At 40.8% G+C, this 18,416-nt stretch overlaps 1 protein-coding gene across 1 annotated transcript in view; it reads right to left on the bottom strand.

Moving 5' to 3' along the window:
- Positions 1-11,971: 11,971 nt before the first annotated feature.
- Positions 11,972-18,416, bottom strand: part of LRCH1 (leucine rich repeats and calponin homology domain containing 1) — a gene marked incomplete at both ends in the record, with an annotated part of 112,697 nt that continues 106,252 nt past the window's right edge. The window contains one exon of the mRNA XM_084269530.1: positions 11,972-12,178. Within this exon, the coding sequence (XP_084125656.1) occupies positions 11,972-12,178 (207 nt within the window). The remainder of the gene's footprint in view (positions 12,179-18,416) is intronic.

The raw sequence follows: 18,416 nt of genomic DNA, 5'->3' as shown, positions 1-18,416 counted from the left end.
AATTCTGTGGGAAAAGGATGGAGACTCCAGCAGGTGGTAGCGGGAAGATGGGTCAGTGAGACTCTGGCGATGGAACCATCCCATCTCCTCGCGAAGGAATCACTGAGGAAAACAATTAACAACCCTTTTGGCTGCCTGGTAAATCTTCCCGCTCACGTCCTTGTGCTGTTGTCAGTTTGTTCTGTAGTGCTGTAGTCATCAAGAGAAATCAAGTTACAGTGCAAAATCGCATCCCAAGACACACGGTCCTAACGCGCATCGTTCACTGTGTTGTGGCAGAAGTTGAATGTCTTGTGCATAGTAAGGTAACCCATCTGCAACGCTCCTTCACATTTCATTTTCAAGTTTCTATCTTGCTTTTTTTTTTTCCTTTTTGTTTTTTAAACATCTATATACAAATAAAATGGGTGCGCTCTCGGTTTCAGCCAATTCAGTGGGGGGGGGAGGGAAGCGCTACTGGAATGTAGGAAACTCAATGGAATGCAGACAAATTTTTACCACAAATTCAAGAAATAAAGAATGCCGTTCCAGCTAGCTGTCCTTTTAATAAAAGCACCTATTTTGTTGGCTTTTTATCTTACATGTTAGAAAATACGATTTATGGAGATCTAGAGCTACTGCACACCAAGTGGAATAAAAAATAACTAAATATTTATATTAAAATAAAGTGTTTAACCACAAAAAAGCAGTAATAAAATACAGTTTCCTAATTTACATTTTGCATCCAAAGGATGAATAACAACTCACTAATAAATAATATTTATATAAATATTTTATGTCTGAATATTTTTAAAAGGCAACAGCCTGAAGCAACTGCAGGGAAAAAAAAACAACCTAACGTGGCCAAAGTCTGATGTGCTCTCCCCTCCTTCCCCCCCCCCCCCCCGCCCTCCCCCAGGTGATTACGATGGGTCTCAGTTTAATAGCAGGAAGGTATCTTGCTGCAAGACGGCTGTGTACTCCACACCTTTTTAAGTGGCACAGAAGTGGGCGGTTTTAGTAGGTAGGGTACAAAGTGAGCTGTAAAAGCTGTGAGGCGCCAGTTTGCTCCGGGAAACGTGTCTGGTGAGTTTCTGGTTTGCAGTTCGACGCACGTGCACAGTCTGGGGGGAGATTTCAAACTCACAAGAATGCTCCTGGAGCAAGGTTTGGTTTGGTTCGGTTTTGTTTTCAACGCGGTTCGAAAGGATGGGCAGTATTTTGCATCGTGGATGGCACAGTGGAGCTGGTAACAGCAGAGAGAGTAGTTTCATGTGAATAAAGCTTGTTTCACTGTGGTTACATCTAGCAATGCTTGAACTGTTACGCTCACTTTTACCAAGCCCTTTTCTTCTAGGATGTGATGTGGTAGGCAGAGCTTCTCCTACAAAGAGACAGACAAAGGAGTAACGATTAGGTTGTTGCACAGTCACCACAGTCATCTGCTTCACACGAACACGGTTGGAGCGGAACGCCCAACAAGAAGGAACCACTGCATGGTCTTAATTAGAGAACTTCCTGTGGTTTTGGACAGGCTTTGCTCTCGTTACACCTATGAGTTAGTCAGAGATCTGTTAATAATAGTCTGGGCCTCAGAAACCAACCCCTTCTGTGGTCGTTACAGTATGTAAATGCCCCAGCTAAGAGTGAGGGCCAGCAAGTACACACTCAATTTTCACCTACAAAAATGAGGTGGTGTGGTGTTTGCCTGACACTAGGTATGAGCACGTTTGGGGACCAAAGGCTGGTTACACCAGTCACCAAAAGTTCTGCTGCCCTGAGGATACGCACCTTGGAAGCCAGCCCACTAGTGCTTATGGAAAAGCACATGCCATGCTGCACATCTGATGGGCAAAGCATTTCATTCTGAGCAATTAGCAGCTGATTTTGAAATATCCAGGAATCAACTTTATTCACTGTGAAGACACAGTGAGCATGGCCAGGGCCAAACCTGCTGGCTGCCCCCGGGGGCTGTCACACCGGCAGACAGGCAAGCAGTAAACCCTGCATCTCCCACAGGTGAGGAGGAGCCCTCCCGTGAGGCAGCCTCACATTGGGGGAGGCCCTCTCTTCAAAAAGAAGTTTTTCTTAATGTACCTGGGCATTCCTGCTTGTGAGAACTCTGAAATTGTGAAATCGGGCAGCAGACTGGTGATAAATTAATGGAAAAGCTGGACTGCATCACATAAACCATCGTTACAACTGAGAGACTCCTTGCCACAACGTGGAAGCCACAGTGTAAGCGTGATGACAAATACAGATAGGAAAAAAACCCTAAGAAACAGAGCTGAACACAAACACGTGGAGCTAAACACAGCATCAGGCTCACAAGTCCTCGAACTGAGCATATCAGATTGCTTCGAGCTTGAAAAGGCACCATCTCAGTGACCTAATCACCTGCTCTTTCTCTAAATGCCCACACCTCACCATCAGCAGACACGTGTCCTGCTTTTGCCTGGGATAAAGGTAACTTCCTTGCTAGCAGCAGGTATAGAGCTGTTTCAGATTTGGGGTAAGAATAATATTGAAAACACGCTGATGTTTTAAGCTGTTGATGGGCAGCTGTAACACCTACACTAAGTTAAGGACTCTCCAGCTTCCCACTCCTGCCAGGTGCACAAGACTGCCATCAGGTTTGTTTTTCCAGGGCTAGTGAGTGATTTCATTTGTGTATGACTTATTTTTTATATACTGATATAAATACACTATTATTCTCTTCCTTCATTATCCTATTAAACTGTCTTTATCTCAGCCCATGAGGGTTTTTTCCATCCTCTTCATCCAAGGGGTGAGCACGCAGCCACACACACGGTGCTCAGTTATGGGCTGGAGCTCAACCACAGCAGCATGGGATACTGATGTTTTTAGAAAGAGAGGGTGATTTTGATGTTCTCAGTATTGAATCTCTTAACCCTTCAATAAAATTTTAGCTTCTATAAGCAACTGATAACACTTGAGGTTATATTTGTATTAACTGCCTGTCACCTTTTGAATATTCTGTCCTGTTTCTGTGATGAGAGAGATGCCAACTTGTGGCTTCTTTTTTCACCTTTATGTAATCCCAGGTCCTCTGTCATGGTGGATTCTGATCCACCTTGACCAAATCGCTGCTGCAACTGCCTCCCATTCCTGCCTGCCCCTCTCTGCTGGAGCTGTTTGCTCAGTTGGGGCACAAAGGGATGTCCCCATCCCGCAGCCGTTCCAGTTCATCACCCAGATTTCCACTCCAAACCCACCCTGAATGGGTCATTTCGGATACTGGGTTCTGCACTTCATTCTTGCTTTTCTTCTGCCTGAGATATTGAGCTACAAGCTATCAGAGAAGGTCGCCCCCAGCTTTTATTCTCTGTAAAAGTGCCAGAGAAAAACAAATATATTTTAGGATGTAAACTCCTGAACCAGTATCTGATTAGAAGTGAAGTTGCTACAAAGGAGGGGAGATGGGGAGGACCCTTCTCTGATCATTATCTGGGTGATGTTATTGAATAAAAGGAAAAAAACCCAAACCCCAAAGCATTTCTTACTTCAAATGTATGATTTTATTTAAAATATTTTGCCAATCTCATGTTTTGGGACACAGTTCATATAAAAATCTACAATACTCCGATTCTGATAATTTTTAAAAAAAACGATATCCCTCTCATTTACTGAGACTGCAAATCAGACCTCTGAAGTGAAACACTATTCTGTCCAGTCTCTTCTAATTCTTTCTGGTGCCCCTGCATGGTAGGTTCTTGTTTAACAGACTTGGTGGCCCACAACAGGCCAATATTTCATCCGTCTCCCTTGCCAGACCAACAGCCTGAGACTGAGTGATGTTACAAGGGGCTGAAGGGTCAGGACTGGATAATAAAAAACCCCAAACCCAACAGCCCCCAAACAACCTACCTTGCTAGATATTTATGCCTGAGGATATTCTGGATTCTTCTGTTGAAGTCAAATGGAGAACTATCCTGTCAGGCTTTCTTGCTAGGAATTCTTTCTAACCACATTTTTACCAAGAGCATCGAGGAGCCTTTGCCCCATTTCTCATTAAAAAAATCCATCCAATGTAATTTTTCTCCCTTTATGCATTATCTATTTCCTTTAAATACAGTATGGCAATCTGGCTCCCATAAAGCAGCCTCTCTGCCCCTGCCGTGTTTGGGGATGTAAGGAAAGCTATTTAAGGACATCTATAAAAAGTACAGCTGTGTTTTAGGACTGAGAAGTTTCACTGTGTGCTGCTTCCTTTGTTATTACACATCAGTTTTCACTAGGGCTTGAACCATGGGCGCTGGACAGCCTTTTCTTGTTAAGGAGAAGGTGGAGCCTGGTTAAGGTTTTAGAATTAAACATGGGGCTGCAATGAACTTTCCAAAGCTGATGAGACCTACATCATCTCCTAAAAATTACACACTTCATCTTCATGTGTCACGAAGCAGTTCTCTTATCTGACCCCTAATCACTGTCTTCAAAGGTCTGGAAATGGCTTTCATCAGCCCTGCCTCACGTACTTTTAAATCACTGCTTTAGAGTAATAACAGACTTTTCTAAATCCTTTGACACTATTTCTCACAGCATTCTGCTGGAGAAACTGGCTGCTCATGACTTGGGTAGGGGTGCACTCCTTGCTGAGTACAAACTGGCTGGATGGCCGGGCCCAAAGGGCTGTGGGGAATGTAGTTACAGCCAGTTGGTGTCTGGTCACAAGCTGCATTCCCCAGGGCTCAGTGCTGGGGCCAGTGCTCTTTCTATCTCTGTCAATGATCTGGATATGGGGATCGAGTGAATCTTCAGTATGACTGCAGATGACACCAGGTTGGGTGGGAGTGCTGATCTGCCAGAGGGTAGGAAGGGTCTGCAGAGGGGTCTGGACAGGCTGGATCGATGGGCCGAGGCCAACTGTATGAGGCTCAACAAGCCTCAGTGCTGGGTCCTGCACCTGGGTCACAACCACCCCCAGGCAGCACTACAGGCTTGTAGAGGAGTGGCTGGAAAGCTGCCTGGTGGGAAAGGACCTGGGGCACTGGTCAACAACCAGCTGATGGTGAGCCAGCAGTCTGCCCAGGTGGCCAAGAAGGCCAACGGCATCCTGGCTTGTGTCAGAACTGGTGCGGCCAGCAGGACTGGGAACGAATTGTCCCCCTGTACTCAGCACTGGTGAGGCTGCACCTTGAGAACTGTGTCCAGTTGTGGGCCCTTCAGTACAAGAGGGACAGTGAGGTGCTGGAGCGTGTCCAGAGGAGGGCAACGAAGCTGGGTAAGGGTGTGGAGCACAAGTCTTACGAGCATCGGCTGAGGGAAGTGGGGCTGTTCAGCCTGGTGAAAAGGAGGCTGAGGGGAGACCTTATTGCTCTCAACAACTACCTGAAAGGAGGGTGTAGCCGGGTGAGAGTTGGTCTCTTCTCCCAAGTAACAAGTGAGGAGACAAGAGGAAATGGCCTCAGGTTGTCCCGGGGCAGTTTAGATCGGGAATTAGGAAAAACTCCTCACCAAAAGGGCTGTCAATCACTGGAACAGGCTGCTCAGGGAAGCAGTTGAGTCACCATCCCTGAGGGTGTACACGGTTTAGAGGTGGACTTGGCAGTGCTGGGTTAATGGTGGGACTCCATGACCTTAAAGGTCTTTTCCAACCACAACAATCCTGTGGTGGTGTAATTTAACTCTTCTCAGAATAAGAGAATCAAATCCTGTCAAGGGTGGAATCCAGAACACACTGACAATCAACTCAGCTTTCTGCATAACATGGAGCAGTTACCATGGGCAAGATCCCAAGTGCCTCAGTCCTTACATTCAGCTGCTGTCCCTGCAGCACAGTCCATCTTCTATGCTCTGCCTCACTCTCTAAAACACTACAACTGGTATCTGAAAACCACTGACTAGATCATACCATGAAGATCTAGAATCACAAACTGCTTTGGGTTGGAAGCGACCTCAAAGATCATCTAGTTCTAACCCTCCTGCCATAGGCAGGGGCACCCTCTACCAGACCAGGTTGCCCAAAGTCCCATTTTGGGGCTTAAATCCTGACATTCTGAGACAATGTGCCTGACCAACCAAGAGAACAAATCTCCCATGACTCTGAGAAGACTCAACCTCACTCCTCACCTTTGATAAGATTCCTCTCTCACATTCACATCAAAGCCATAACACTCCAATGTAGTAATACGAATCGTCTCTCTAAAAATACCCTTGCTGAAACTATTCCTCAACCAAACCCAGAAAGACAGACAGACCTGGCTACTAATTCTCAAGACCAGTCTAAAAGTTTTTAAACAGAGTTATGTTTGAAGGGCTGTCATGCCACTCACAGCAGCATGGGCATGTCTCTTCTCTAAATGAAAAAATTAGGATCTCAATTTTTAATGTATTTTTTTCTCCCTAAGAAACACCAAGGAACTTCAATATTTGTTGCAAGCAAACCTCTTCCCACAGACACACAGCCATTTTGAATGGATGATGTTTTCAAACTCATCATGAAGTAAAAGAACAAACCCCTTTTGATGGGAAAAGGAAAAAAAAAAAAAAAGCAAGCACAAAAGCACAACAAGGTGGCAGCAGCCAGAGGCTGAGTCACAGAGCGACACAAAAAAGACAGTACAACAGGGGTACCCACAAACGTGTACGTGTGCATGTGCTCCCCAGAGCACGTTTCTAACCCTGGAACATTCATGGGAACACGCAAGGACACCAACCCCACAAGGAGACAGGACACTGACCCCACAAGGAGACGTGACACGCCACACGTGCACATGGATTTTCTTTGGCATCAGATGCCTTCAAAGTCAAGATAATTATTAGAATTGGTTTGGGTCAGGGGAAATGGCTTGACAATTCCAATACAGTGATTCATTATCAAAAACTAACTGTTGCTGTCACATCACATGGGCAAGCAGTGAAATGACCACATCATGGCAACGCTGGGGCCAACTGCATTTGTTCGCAAAAATATAGAGAAATGGGATTCTGGAATTTGGCAAGAGACCCTCTCATTCATTTCTTCCTTGCATTTGTAGAATACTTGGTTTCAGATCTATCAGGGAAAAATAATTCAGAAGATAATGCAATACTGGAGCACGTAGTTTCGCCAAGTCCAAACTAAAAAAAAAATAGCCCCGTGTAACTCTCGTCATTTAAATTTTGGAGCCAGATATGCTGAAAAGCCACCAAAAGGAACTTCAAGGCCTTATTATGTTTGAGCAAACACATCAAATATATAAACCCTCCACATTTTGTTAGATCAGGGCCATGTTTTCCTTCTGTAGAGCTGAAAAAACCCACAGCAAGCACTGAGCTTTTCATCAAAGGCAATATGAAATAATGTCTCTTTATATATATTTTCCTTATCCACTATTACTGATCATGTCCATATGTACCCAAATGCCCTGAAGTTACCATTTGAAGTACAAAAGAAAAGAGCAGAAGACCAAAGAGCGCAGTAATTCAGGTTATAGTTAAGATTTTGACAATTTTTGGCTTTTAATTTACAAAGGAAAGATCAGAATGCTTTGTGAAGTACTCACTGCCAGGTTTGACAAAGCAAAAAAACCCAACCCAACAAACCAACCCCAGTACTTGGAATGCTGCAGCTGCAACTCTGTATTTGGAGCTATAGGCAGTTAGATAGCCCAATATGTCTATCTTCTGAATATGTAATAAATTACAAGTATCTACAAAACTGTATTTGCAGATGGTGGGCTTCAGGCCTCTTTACAGATTCGGCCTTGAGCCCCAGAATTTTAAAAGGAGACCATATATTTTGCCAAAATACCTCAGAGCTTCATTCTAGCATGCTACAGGAAACAGTGACCTGAGAGTGGAGGGAAGAGACAACTTCGTGCAGACAGACACACACTGGACAGCAAACGTGTATTTACACTTGAAACACCAATGAAACCATAACCTTATACACTGAATTGTGACAGATCCAGTGAAGGAATGAGTGTGTTTGATATCAAAGTAGAATGGGTTGTTCCTTTAAAGTATTTTTGTACTGCTCTTCCTGCACAATGCAGCTTGTGTGATACAAATGAAGGACATGGCAGTGATCTGAAACACCTGCTCTACCATGTTTTCTAACATGCACTTACAACGGCCTTCATTGTTTTGCTAACAGGAGAAAAATGTCAAGAATACCTCTTTTTTTTTTTTGTGAAAAACAGTTAAATTGCAATAATCTGGAAACTGAGTAAAAAACTGGACTGAATATTTAATCACAGAATGGTTTGGGTTGGAAGGGACCTGAAAGCTTCAACCCACCTGCCATGGGCAAGGACACCTTCCACTAGACATTGCTGGTGCCTCACCACCCCCTCCTCGCAGGTCTAATTCAAACCCTGTCCACAATTAAGTGCAGATTTTCAGAAAACTCATTAGGAACACAATGGGATCCATATATAGCTTTCAGATGTAAAAGTTCATTAATATACATTTGAAGAAGGAGACTTTTAAAGGATTACTACAACGCATTATTCTGCACTTGAAAAATATTTATCTGTTTCCTGGCTCAGGGAAAAAGACAGAGAAATCTACACATCAAAATGTCTCTGGAATCCAGTGCAAGCACATTCTACCTGTATGCATTTTAAATTAATTCATAACAATTTGTATTTATTACTTTACCCCAGTAGGAATGACAGGACCACCACAGTACTGGCTGGAGTAGACCAATTTATGAAGAAATTAACAGTTTAAAAACCTCTGATGATCACTGTGATAGAAAAATACTGAATGGGAAAACAAATGGGGGAGCAAATCTGATTCATATTATCAATGAGTAGGTGGGTGAACTACAGTGTACATTGTTTTTAAGCCCAAGGTCATCAACTTGGTCATATGAGTGGCTGTGAGCAGTTAAGTACAAACTGTATGGAACTGAATGTCTCGGTATTGGGGTCTTCTCAGTGGTAAAGAATCACCAGTCGGTTGAACTGTTGGTTTTCCAAGGACTAAAGTCACCGAACAGCAGCACAGAAACAGGACTCAGTTAAGAAAAAAACCTTCATTAGATAATGAGGCCTCAGCTTCCACCTCCTCATTTAGTGGGAGAGTTACTGGCTTCATGGGATGGGCAGACAGGTATTTTTCCAATGTGTGTTATGTTTGAAATATATTCTGAGAAACATTACTATAGTCACACTTAAGAGAAATGTAAGGCTACATTTTACCATACCTTTGCTTGTCAGATATATGTATATTTAAAGTGTTATCAGTAACACCCAGGACAAAAATACCAAACTAGGCAAGGTTCAATATTAAGGCTGTGCTTGCCATCAAGAGAGTACTGTTGCCTTTCTCGGTCTGGTTCGAGATGGCTTCAACTCCAAGTTGTAGCACTGCTTGCAATGTGACACTTTAATTACTGTGCATTGTCATAGCTGAGAGCTAAAAGACAGCTCTGCATAGTAAGTATATGCAAAGTTCAAACTTTAGACAAGTCTGAGAGTTAGGCACTGTTATCACTGAGACATGTCCATATGTAAACAACCTGGAGGTATTTAAAAGACCTGTAGATGTGGCACTTAGGGACATGGTTTAGTGGTGGAGCTGGCAGTGCTTGGCTAACAGTTGGACTTGATGAACTTAAAGGTCTTTTCCAACCTAAATAATTCTATGATTCAGTTGGTCTACTTTAGCACAACTCAACAAGAGTTCCAATTCTGACCCACTGTCTATGCTAATCTGGAGACATTAACTTCCATTTCTACACCCTGGAAATGCAAAACACACTGGCCTACCACCTCTCCTATCTCCCTCCCAAAGCCACTGCACACAGTGCCTGATCAGAAATAACACAAGACAGAGACATGTGGGTACTATAGGATGGTAGCAACAACTTTCACTACCTGATTTTCTAATTTCAAAAAATGTTAAAATATACTCAAACATGCAGATCAGTACAATATAAGGAGTGGACAACACACTGTCAGGAGACCTGTTTACCACTTATAGCAGCAAGAGTAAAATCTCAGCCCTAGAGAAGACATGACTTTTGTCTCACATATCAACACTGGATGATAAAGAATCATACAACAGATTCTGAACTCATTCGAGTTTGATGTCACTTTCTCAGTATCACTACAAAAGCAACAACATTAAAACAAGACAACCAAAATCAAGACAACAATCTGTTGAAAGTGGAAGTGTCAATCTCCAACTCCAAGTAATCCAGTGTCTGGTGTTGGAGTGACTGAAACTAGGCACACAGTTCAGAGAGGCCTGTGTGGGGTGAGAGCACGGCCTATAGCGACACATCCAAATACCCAGTACCTTCTCCTTGAGTATGAAGAGCCTCGAAGCACCCCCTGAACTCATGCCTGGGTACAGAAGACACTCTTTACAACAAAGCTGCTACACGTATGCACAGGAAGCTGGTAGACGCTAAACCATTTAAAAATCAATTTATCCATTGCCTGAAATTAATTTTTCCATCTTAAAATACACATCTAATTATACATTTCATCCTTTTTATAAATGTTTGTATATAATTCAGCCATGGAAACCAGGAATTCAACTGCATCTAGAAGTTTGTTAATAAAATTTTACAAGTAGCCATGCAATGGGAATATTTACAGTGTAGCACTAAATCATAACCATATGGCCCAAATGATCAGTAACATACAAGTTCTAATGCTAGTTATCCTCTAAAAGTCTATAGGTTGGGATTTTTTTATATACTTGGCAGTGAGAAATGTATGTATTTCTTTGGTTAACTAGCCTGACACTGAATTACAAATGTAGTCAGCAGCATCTAAGCCAATACTGCAATGTCAATATAGGTTTATATCTGAGGTTTTGTATTTTCCAATTAATTTTCTCGTCTATATTTCATGTTGATAAGGAGTAAAACAAACAAAATAAAAACCTTATTCAAGTTTTACAACGGACTGACTAGAACACAGAACTGGAAGGGAAATGAAGGTCATCACTCCAGCACTAACCAGAGTTCAAACATGCCAAAACACCTCGTGGCCAATGCTTGTCTAACCTACTCTTTAAAATCTCTGAGGATGGAAAATCTAGAGTCTTCCTAGATGATCTGTTTTCCTAGCTGCACTGTTGTTACATTTGTTACACAAACCAACAAACATTACCTGCCTTTTCACAGGTGATGAAACAGAGACAAGATAGTGATGTGACTTGCTTGACGTCACACATAAGAAGGACAGATACAGGAATCTAACAGCCTATTCTTAAACCATCTTATTGTACCGTGCTGCACTCCACCATCTGTGTTCTGAAACATTCCAAAGTCCCTGGCATATTACAGGTTGCTCACACCCACTAGTCATTTACAGTCATCTTCGGGGTGTAGCGTAACAAGCATTTGAAAGCAGTTCAATGCTGCTTTGTGCAGCAGAAGTAAGATTATTCTATGGCATCTGGAGGAAAACAAATCTAAGTAGGAAAACATAACTACTCCAGTACGGAATTTAATTGGAACAGTAGAGATGACCAACGACCTTTAAAGTTACAGTAATCTTGTTAACCTAAAGAATTAAAAAAATAACAGTAATTTGAAAGGTAGTTCTCTAAGTGCTCTTAACACAAAGTATGTTGAGATAATTGGCACCAACTCAGAAAATACTATCATCTTATTAAAGTGCCACCTCAGTTGCTTCAGTATCTGCAGCATTTTTGGATTTTCACAAAAAGAAAGAGGCTCAGTTATTTTTAGCTTGTGATACATATCTAGCCTAAACCCAAAAGTGGGATAAGAGTAGCTTCTCTACTTTAACACATTTTACTGTGTAGTCTAGGCAACATAAAAGAAAAAGTATAAATAAAGTGGTACATAAGTTCTTAAACTAGAGCTGGAGGGGAGGGGAGAAGAGACAGGACGTGCCTTCAAGATGCTACTCCCTCTCTCCACTATTTCAAGAGATTAATAAAGATATTACAAGGAAGGGAAGCCAGGGAAAGGGAGAAGTTTGTAAGACAAAGGAAGGAAATTAAGTACCTGTAATTTGTCAGAGACAAAGCAGAAAGTTTGTGTGCACATGCGAACAGGTTATGCTGTTAGCACATTCCAGTGATAAGTTATATACATCAAGACTATAAAAAGTATGTGGAAAAGACAAAAGCCTATTAGATCCCAGGAGCGAAAGGTAGAAGTTGATTGTGGGGGTTTCTCCCCGAGGGCGAGCAGAGTGTCAACAGTCTTTCGAATGTGACGAATATCCGACTGCAGGATGTCATACGGAGAGCAGAGGTCAGCCTATCCCGAAGGGCAGCCATCAGAACAGAAAAAAACAGTGCATAAAATTAAAAATACAAAAATAGAAAGAGAGATAAATAACTTAGCACAATATTCTAGCATAAACATGTAGGAATAGTCTCTTCTTAGTATTGCCTTAGTCGCTACCACACCCCAGCTCTCTTATTTCCTCTAAATACTGAGGCTATCGTATATATCAGAATATTAAGACAGAAGAGCTCAGGCCTTCAAATCCTTCTGAGATTATGCCCAGATGCACAGTGGTGACGAGGTGCATGTGATCCACTGATTCCAATGAGATCTGCACACCTTTGCCCACCTGGGCCTTATCCAAATGTTTAAATGGAACCAGCTGCAAACTCTAATTTATACAATAGCAAAAGGTGGGTTAGAAAGCTGTTAAAAGCACAAGCGGCAGCAATATGAAGTCTCAAGAGAAGGTACTTAAAGAAACTGTTAGAAGTGTGGGAAGTTCTCCAACATAATAAATAATCAAAAGCTGGGTATTCAGATTTCTTAAATGATACCCTGGGATGGAAACTGAAAACATCAATGTAGCACTAACTGTTCTTAATTGTAATAGTTTCTAAAATGAAGAATTTGACACTGAATTCCTGAGGTAGCATTTTTAAAAAATTATTAGCATGTTAGGACCCCGTACTTTTTAATAAAGTATCAACGACTTCAGGTAGCAATTTAGACTAGCTATACAAAATGAAATAGAATATGTAATAATAACAATATGCACACACAATATTTAACATTCAAATCAAAGCAAGCAACAACTAGTACTTTCAAAATGCAATCTGAGATATATCATTTTTTTACACCGCGAACGAGGCCTTACTATCAAAGGCAGTGAAATTCCAGGAATAAAACTGTATGAACTAGGAACAAGATTCCCTGTCCCAGAGAAGCACTGTGTTTCACAAACAAAGATGCAGTAATTCATCTGTCTGTTTTCTGTTAGTGAAAAGTTTCAAGGTCTAAGCAGGATATAAACTAAACTCTAAGATATATAAAAGGTCTTTCTATCCTCAAAAGCGACTAGTACAACTGGAAGTCAGTGCTGTCATTCATACACCAAAAAAAAGAGTGGCACTTTTTTGTTTCCTTTTCCTTTTTGCTTACCATGCCTGGCTCTAGCTATAATAGCAGTTAAATGCTGCAAAATTTCCATTTTTACTCAGGCCACCAGGTACAGAGGAGAAGAAAACCTGTTCTGCCAACTAACAGCACTGACATTTTTATAGTCATTTTTCATATTCTTTTCCACTCAAAATTCTAGTGCGATAATAAAGGTCAATGCAATTGTATTTGGCTTTTTTCTAAAGGATGAAAACTCACACAGAACAAAACATGCTGATCGTGTTTAAAAATGGGATAGGACTAGTATTGCATTCAAGAAGATCTACAACCCCAGACTGCTTATCAGAGAAACTAATTTCAGGACAAACGAACTGGTCACGACAACACCCATGTAACGTATTCCACTTTTACCAAAGACACCCCGATAAGCCTAGCAAATGCATGATGAACTTTCAAGTATAACAAGACTCAATTCCTACTTGTAAATATATCCAAAAAATAAATAGGTAAGATACATTGGACTTAATTTTATATAAAACATTTGCTAGAACTGTAAAACCAGGACTCTTTGTGTCGAAAACCCATCAAACCCCAACAGTCCCTCCTTGAGTCAAGTGGAGAAAGAAGCAACTTCAGAGTTAGAGAACGAGAGCTGGTAATAAGCTGAATTTTTACAGGCACTGAAGAATTTGCTAACCAGAGACTAACATACCAAGCAATACGCAGGGGAAGCCAAAGCGTACACAACCAGCCAACACATGCAGAAAAGACTTCCTATGGGGACCAACATGCTGTGCTTAACTGGAATCCAGTGAAACCTGGGAAAGCCTGAGAAACGTCCGACCATTTGTGCTCCTTTTTGTGTGTTCTGTGATAATGGATAATACGGCTTTACATTCACACAAATGTTTATATTGTATGTGTTTAAACTTCTATAATGTAACTCTAGATTAAAATAATATATATATACACATAGCTTTTCAGTAATGGTAAACATATTTCTGCTTAAGTTACCAGAATTCTACAAAAGCTGTGAAATGAAGATACCAAACTAAAATGTGACATCATGAATTAGTGAAAAAGTATATGACCCACACACAGAGTCTCAAAGAAAACACCCACCCATCTATCCATCACAGGCATTGCTGTTCTCACTTAGGAGACTGAAATTATACCCACTTACTTAATCATTACATTTAGGGACTGACTTATCTCTATGAAGCTACACAATTAAATCACACAGCTGCCAAATCATGCAGGCAGAAAAAACACAGTAAGACAGAAGTGCAATGACAGAAGCACAGCCGGCTGTTTGTGTGCACAAACCACCCTCGTTCTACATGCTCCTGCAGTGACGGGGAAGACAGGCAGCATTTCACAACCAACCTCCTTCCAATTCTGACGCTGGTAAGAAGTCATCAAGAGTAAGTTTGCAGAAGTGCATTACAGAATGAAGCCTGTAATATGCCCTGACTGTCAGCAAAAGGACCCTCAGAATTCATGCTTTCAGGACTTGAACTGACAGCAGTGAAACACTTAACTCCGTCCCGCAGGCCGCAGAGTGAATGTTACCGAGAACCGAATGAAGGGCAGAGGGAGGAGTTCGTACCTGATAAAACTTACTGCAACTCCATGGGTGTCTCATGATGAAACTATGGAGAAGTAACTGATTACGTGAACTGATCAGGAAATTAAGTGTAAGTGGCAATGAAAATATACCTAGGATTAAACATGATTACCAGCTGAGCAACTAATAGCTGGTGAGAAGACAAGGCACTTGACGCTCTGCTCAGCTGTTTCTTTTACTTTGTTCTGCCAGGTTTAGCGCACAAGAGCTTCCCTTTATTTTTTCTCCCCCTGGTTGTTTTACCTAATTATCAACTCCTACATTACCAAAAATCAAACTGAGTTTTAGAATAATCCTGAACACTGATTCTAATGTGGTAGTTGAGAAGTTGAAGAAATGTCTATGACTATTTTTCATTTTGTTTACATAGTTAGCAGTTTTATGAAGTATCAGTAGAAACAAAAATACTTCCATAACTTCACATACATATACATATGATAATAAATCAGACTTTCCCGATCATTCTAAATGCCTCTGGGATGAGATGGCACTAAGAAAAGTAAAACTGCATTAGAACTGGTACACTCCACACTTTGGAGACCACGCTAAAGCATAAAGAGAAATAAGTTTTTTAAAATAGCTTTATTTTTTAAACCCAGAAAGCATGAAAGGATGAACCACCATATAGGTGGCATTACAGTGGCTTCATATGACTTTAACAATCCACTCCAGTGAATGGCACCATCGAAGTACTGCATGCCATTCTGAAAAACACAGTACGGCAGACACCCTACTTATCCCACATCTACTGCCACTCACTTATTCAACCTGGATCAGCCAAAAAGTAGGAGCATTTGTCACTCTATAGCTATTACAGAGGAGATAAGGCAGTTTGACACGTTTTGTTCTAAGTGACAAAGCTTGTACCTTTTCTGCCATATACCTCCTGATGGGCACTGCGAAGGTGTGTTCTGAATCGTCAGGCTTTCAAATGCTTACCTGCCACCATCCCTTTCCCAGATCAGACAAAAAAAACTGTCTCAAAAAATTGTCATTTACAGAGATCTCCGATATCCTAGAATTAAAAAAAAAAATCTACAGGAAAAGTTAGTGGCAAAACTGGACACAAGTTGCTTGTCCAGCAATCATCACACTTTAGAAAGTCTCCCAGTGCAGCAAGAGCAAGGCTATTTAATTTCTTCTTTATGGGATCAAACAATACAGTTAAAACATCCGTTTGGTTTATGATCCAACACATCCCCTTTCTGCATATGATCAGGACCATCATACGGCCGTTAACAGGAAGTGACTTTAACGTGACACCCATCATACTGAAACTCTCACCTGGCAGGTAATGGCTTTCTGAGCCGACTGGCACGCAATTCCAGAATCATCTATATACCAGGTCATTATAAAGAGATGCTAGTATTACTTGAATTTTGTATTTGCAGTTCTTTGGTCACAACAAATCCTGATGCTTACTAGGACACATCTGAATAGGGATACCAACTGCATTTTTCTGCACTTGGATGAAGTTTCCCAGGATTGTGCCAAGGAAACCAATTTTAACCCAAGAATTGAACGCTAAAAGCCACAGAATCATAGTAAAAGACACAGCACATCCACACAACACAGTAATTTAGTTAATTTCTTGCTTTCATTTTACAAGTTTTGACAGGGTATTGTTCTAAACCTGTGGGGTTGAGGAAATAGCATGTACTCCATTGCGTTCCATTCCATAAATAATCGGAAACAAACCAATAGGAACTCTGACAGCTTTTAGTCCTCAAAAAAACCCATTGAGCAGAACTTCAAATTCATTCTCAGGAAGTAAACATGGATGTAAGCATTACAGAAGAGCCTAGGAGCCATAAGTGGAACCTATCATTTCCCCTTAATATCCTTGTTTTAAAAAAAAAAGAAGTAATTCACTGAATTCCTTTTACTGGTTTGTCCAGAGGTAGTTGGGCAACGTACAACTCATCCACTCAAGGCAGCATTAAACACACCATCCATAGTTCTTTAAAAACTCTTCTTGAATACTTGCTGTCATGCAACTCTGTATTCATAACACATGTCCCTCCAACACGTTGCAAAAGTTCTACTGCCTACCACCTAGTTCTGCAACACAATGGATCTTCACAATATCTAGCTTACACACCTGAAAATTGCAGACAGCTAATAAAAAATAACATCCTCAGAGTACTTAAAATCTATCAAATTTAAAATTGCAAAGCATGCATTTACTGTTTAACTGAATGAGGGTTTTCCTTCAAGAGAAGTTAATGCTTACTTAGGTTCATAAGGATGTCTAGTTTATAAATCATGTTGGTAAGATCTGGCTTTGTGCTTAACGCTCTATGCAACTCTGCAACAAATATACTTTAATAAAACACCAAAAACCCCTTGAATTTCAATGGAAACATTAAAGAGGAGGGGTAATAAATATATAAAAATGTCTATACACTAATTTCAATAGAAGCATTAAAGAGGGGGGGGGGTAATAAATATATGACAATGTCTAGTTATGGAAAACAAAAGGTATTTTTCCAGAAAACTTATTTACAGAAATCCCAAATTCAAAAAGCCTCAGAGTGAAGGGTTACTTTACCCATCTGTAATATGGCACTGCAAGGATCTTTGCAAATTTTTCTAGTTTATTTCCATTTCCAAAAAATCTCTTGACAACAAAGAAAACAGCTCTTGGCCTTTTCCTTCCCAACAGGCTATATCCATCAAAACCCTGACTTGTATGCAAATTCACTGAATAGTTTACAATGCATCACAAGGCAATGAATTTTGGGGCAGCTTAAGAAGCACTCCATGTCTATAAGCCCACAGCCCTGAGATTTTGATCCTCTCTGAAGTGTAATTTCATTTTTAATATGAAACCATTCTAACAGAATACATGATTACAAGAACTAAATCAACCATCACAACTTAAAGAGGCCCATAACACTGAACTCTCGTATTACATTTATGATGAACCATTCTCATTGGAGTTATAAGATAAAAATCTCCCCCACTCAAAATTCCTACTGAGATGTTACTTTCGCTGTCCTCCAAATCAAGTGCTAAAATATAGATAAAATATAAAGAATTCAAACTGGAATTGTTTCCCAGTGTGAAATCTTTGCTTCACCATCTGCTCCCCAAGTAGGCGGTGGGGAAGATACACATAAAATATCCTTGTTTCAGCACTTTGAAACACATACATAGAACAACTCAGTCTTGATTGTGTCATCCTGTATAGGCAACAGTGCAGAGAAAATACATCATGCAATTTTCACGTCTTCACATTGAGAGACCTTGTATAACACATCTACCTTCTTTTGAGGGTCATGCATTTGCAATTAACTTTCTCTTAATAGATACTTCTAGACCATAAAGGAGTCTGAAATATTCCCAATGAAACCCCAGAACTCATTACCTCAGTTACAAAGATATATTTCCTTATAGATATGAGAATAAATTACATGATGAATGCTGCCATTCTTAAATGAAAACCAGAAAACACCAAGTATTGCAATTTCCCAGTTTCCAACTTCTAAAACACTTGTTATCTACATTCTAGAACATTTA

This window comes from Gallinula chloropus (assembly GCF_964237585.1).
Source record: "Gallinula chloropus genome assembly, chromosome: 1".
Taxonomy (NCBI): Eukaryota; Metazoa; Chordata; class Aves; order Gruiformes; family Rallidae; genus Gallinula; species Gallinula chloropus.
The sequence above is the reverse complement of the archived record's forward strand: the minus strand, read 5'-3'. Positions and strand labels throughout refer to the sequence as shown.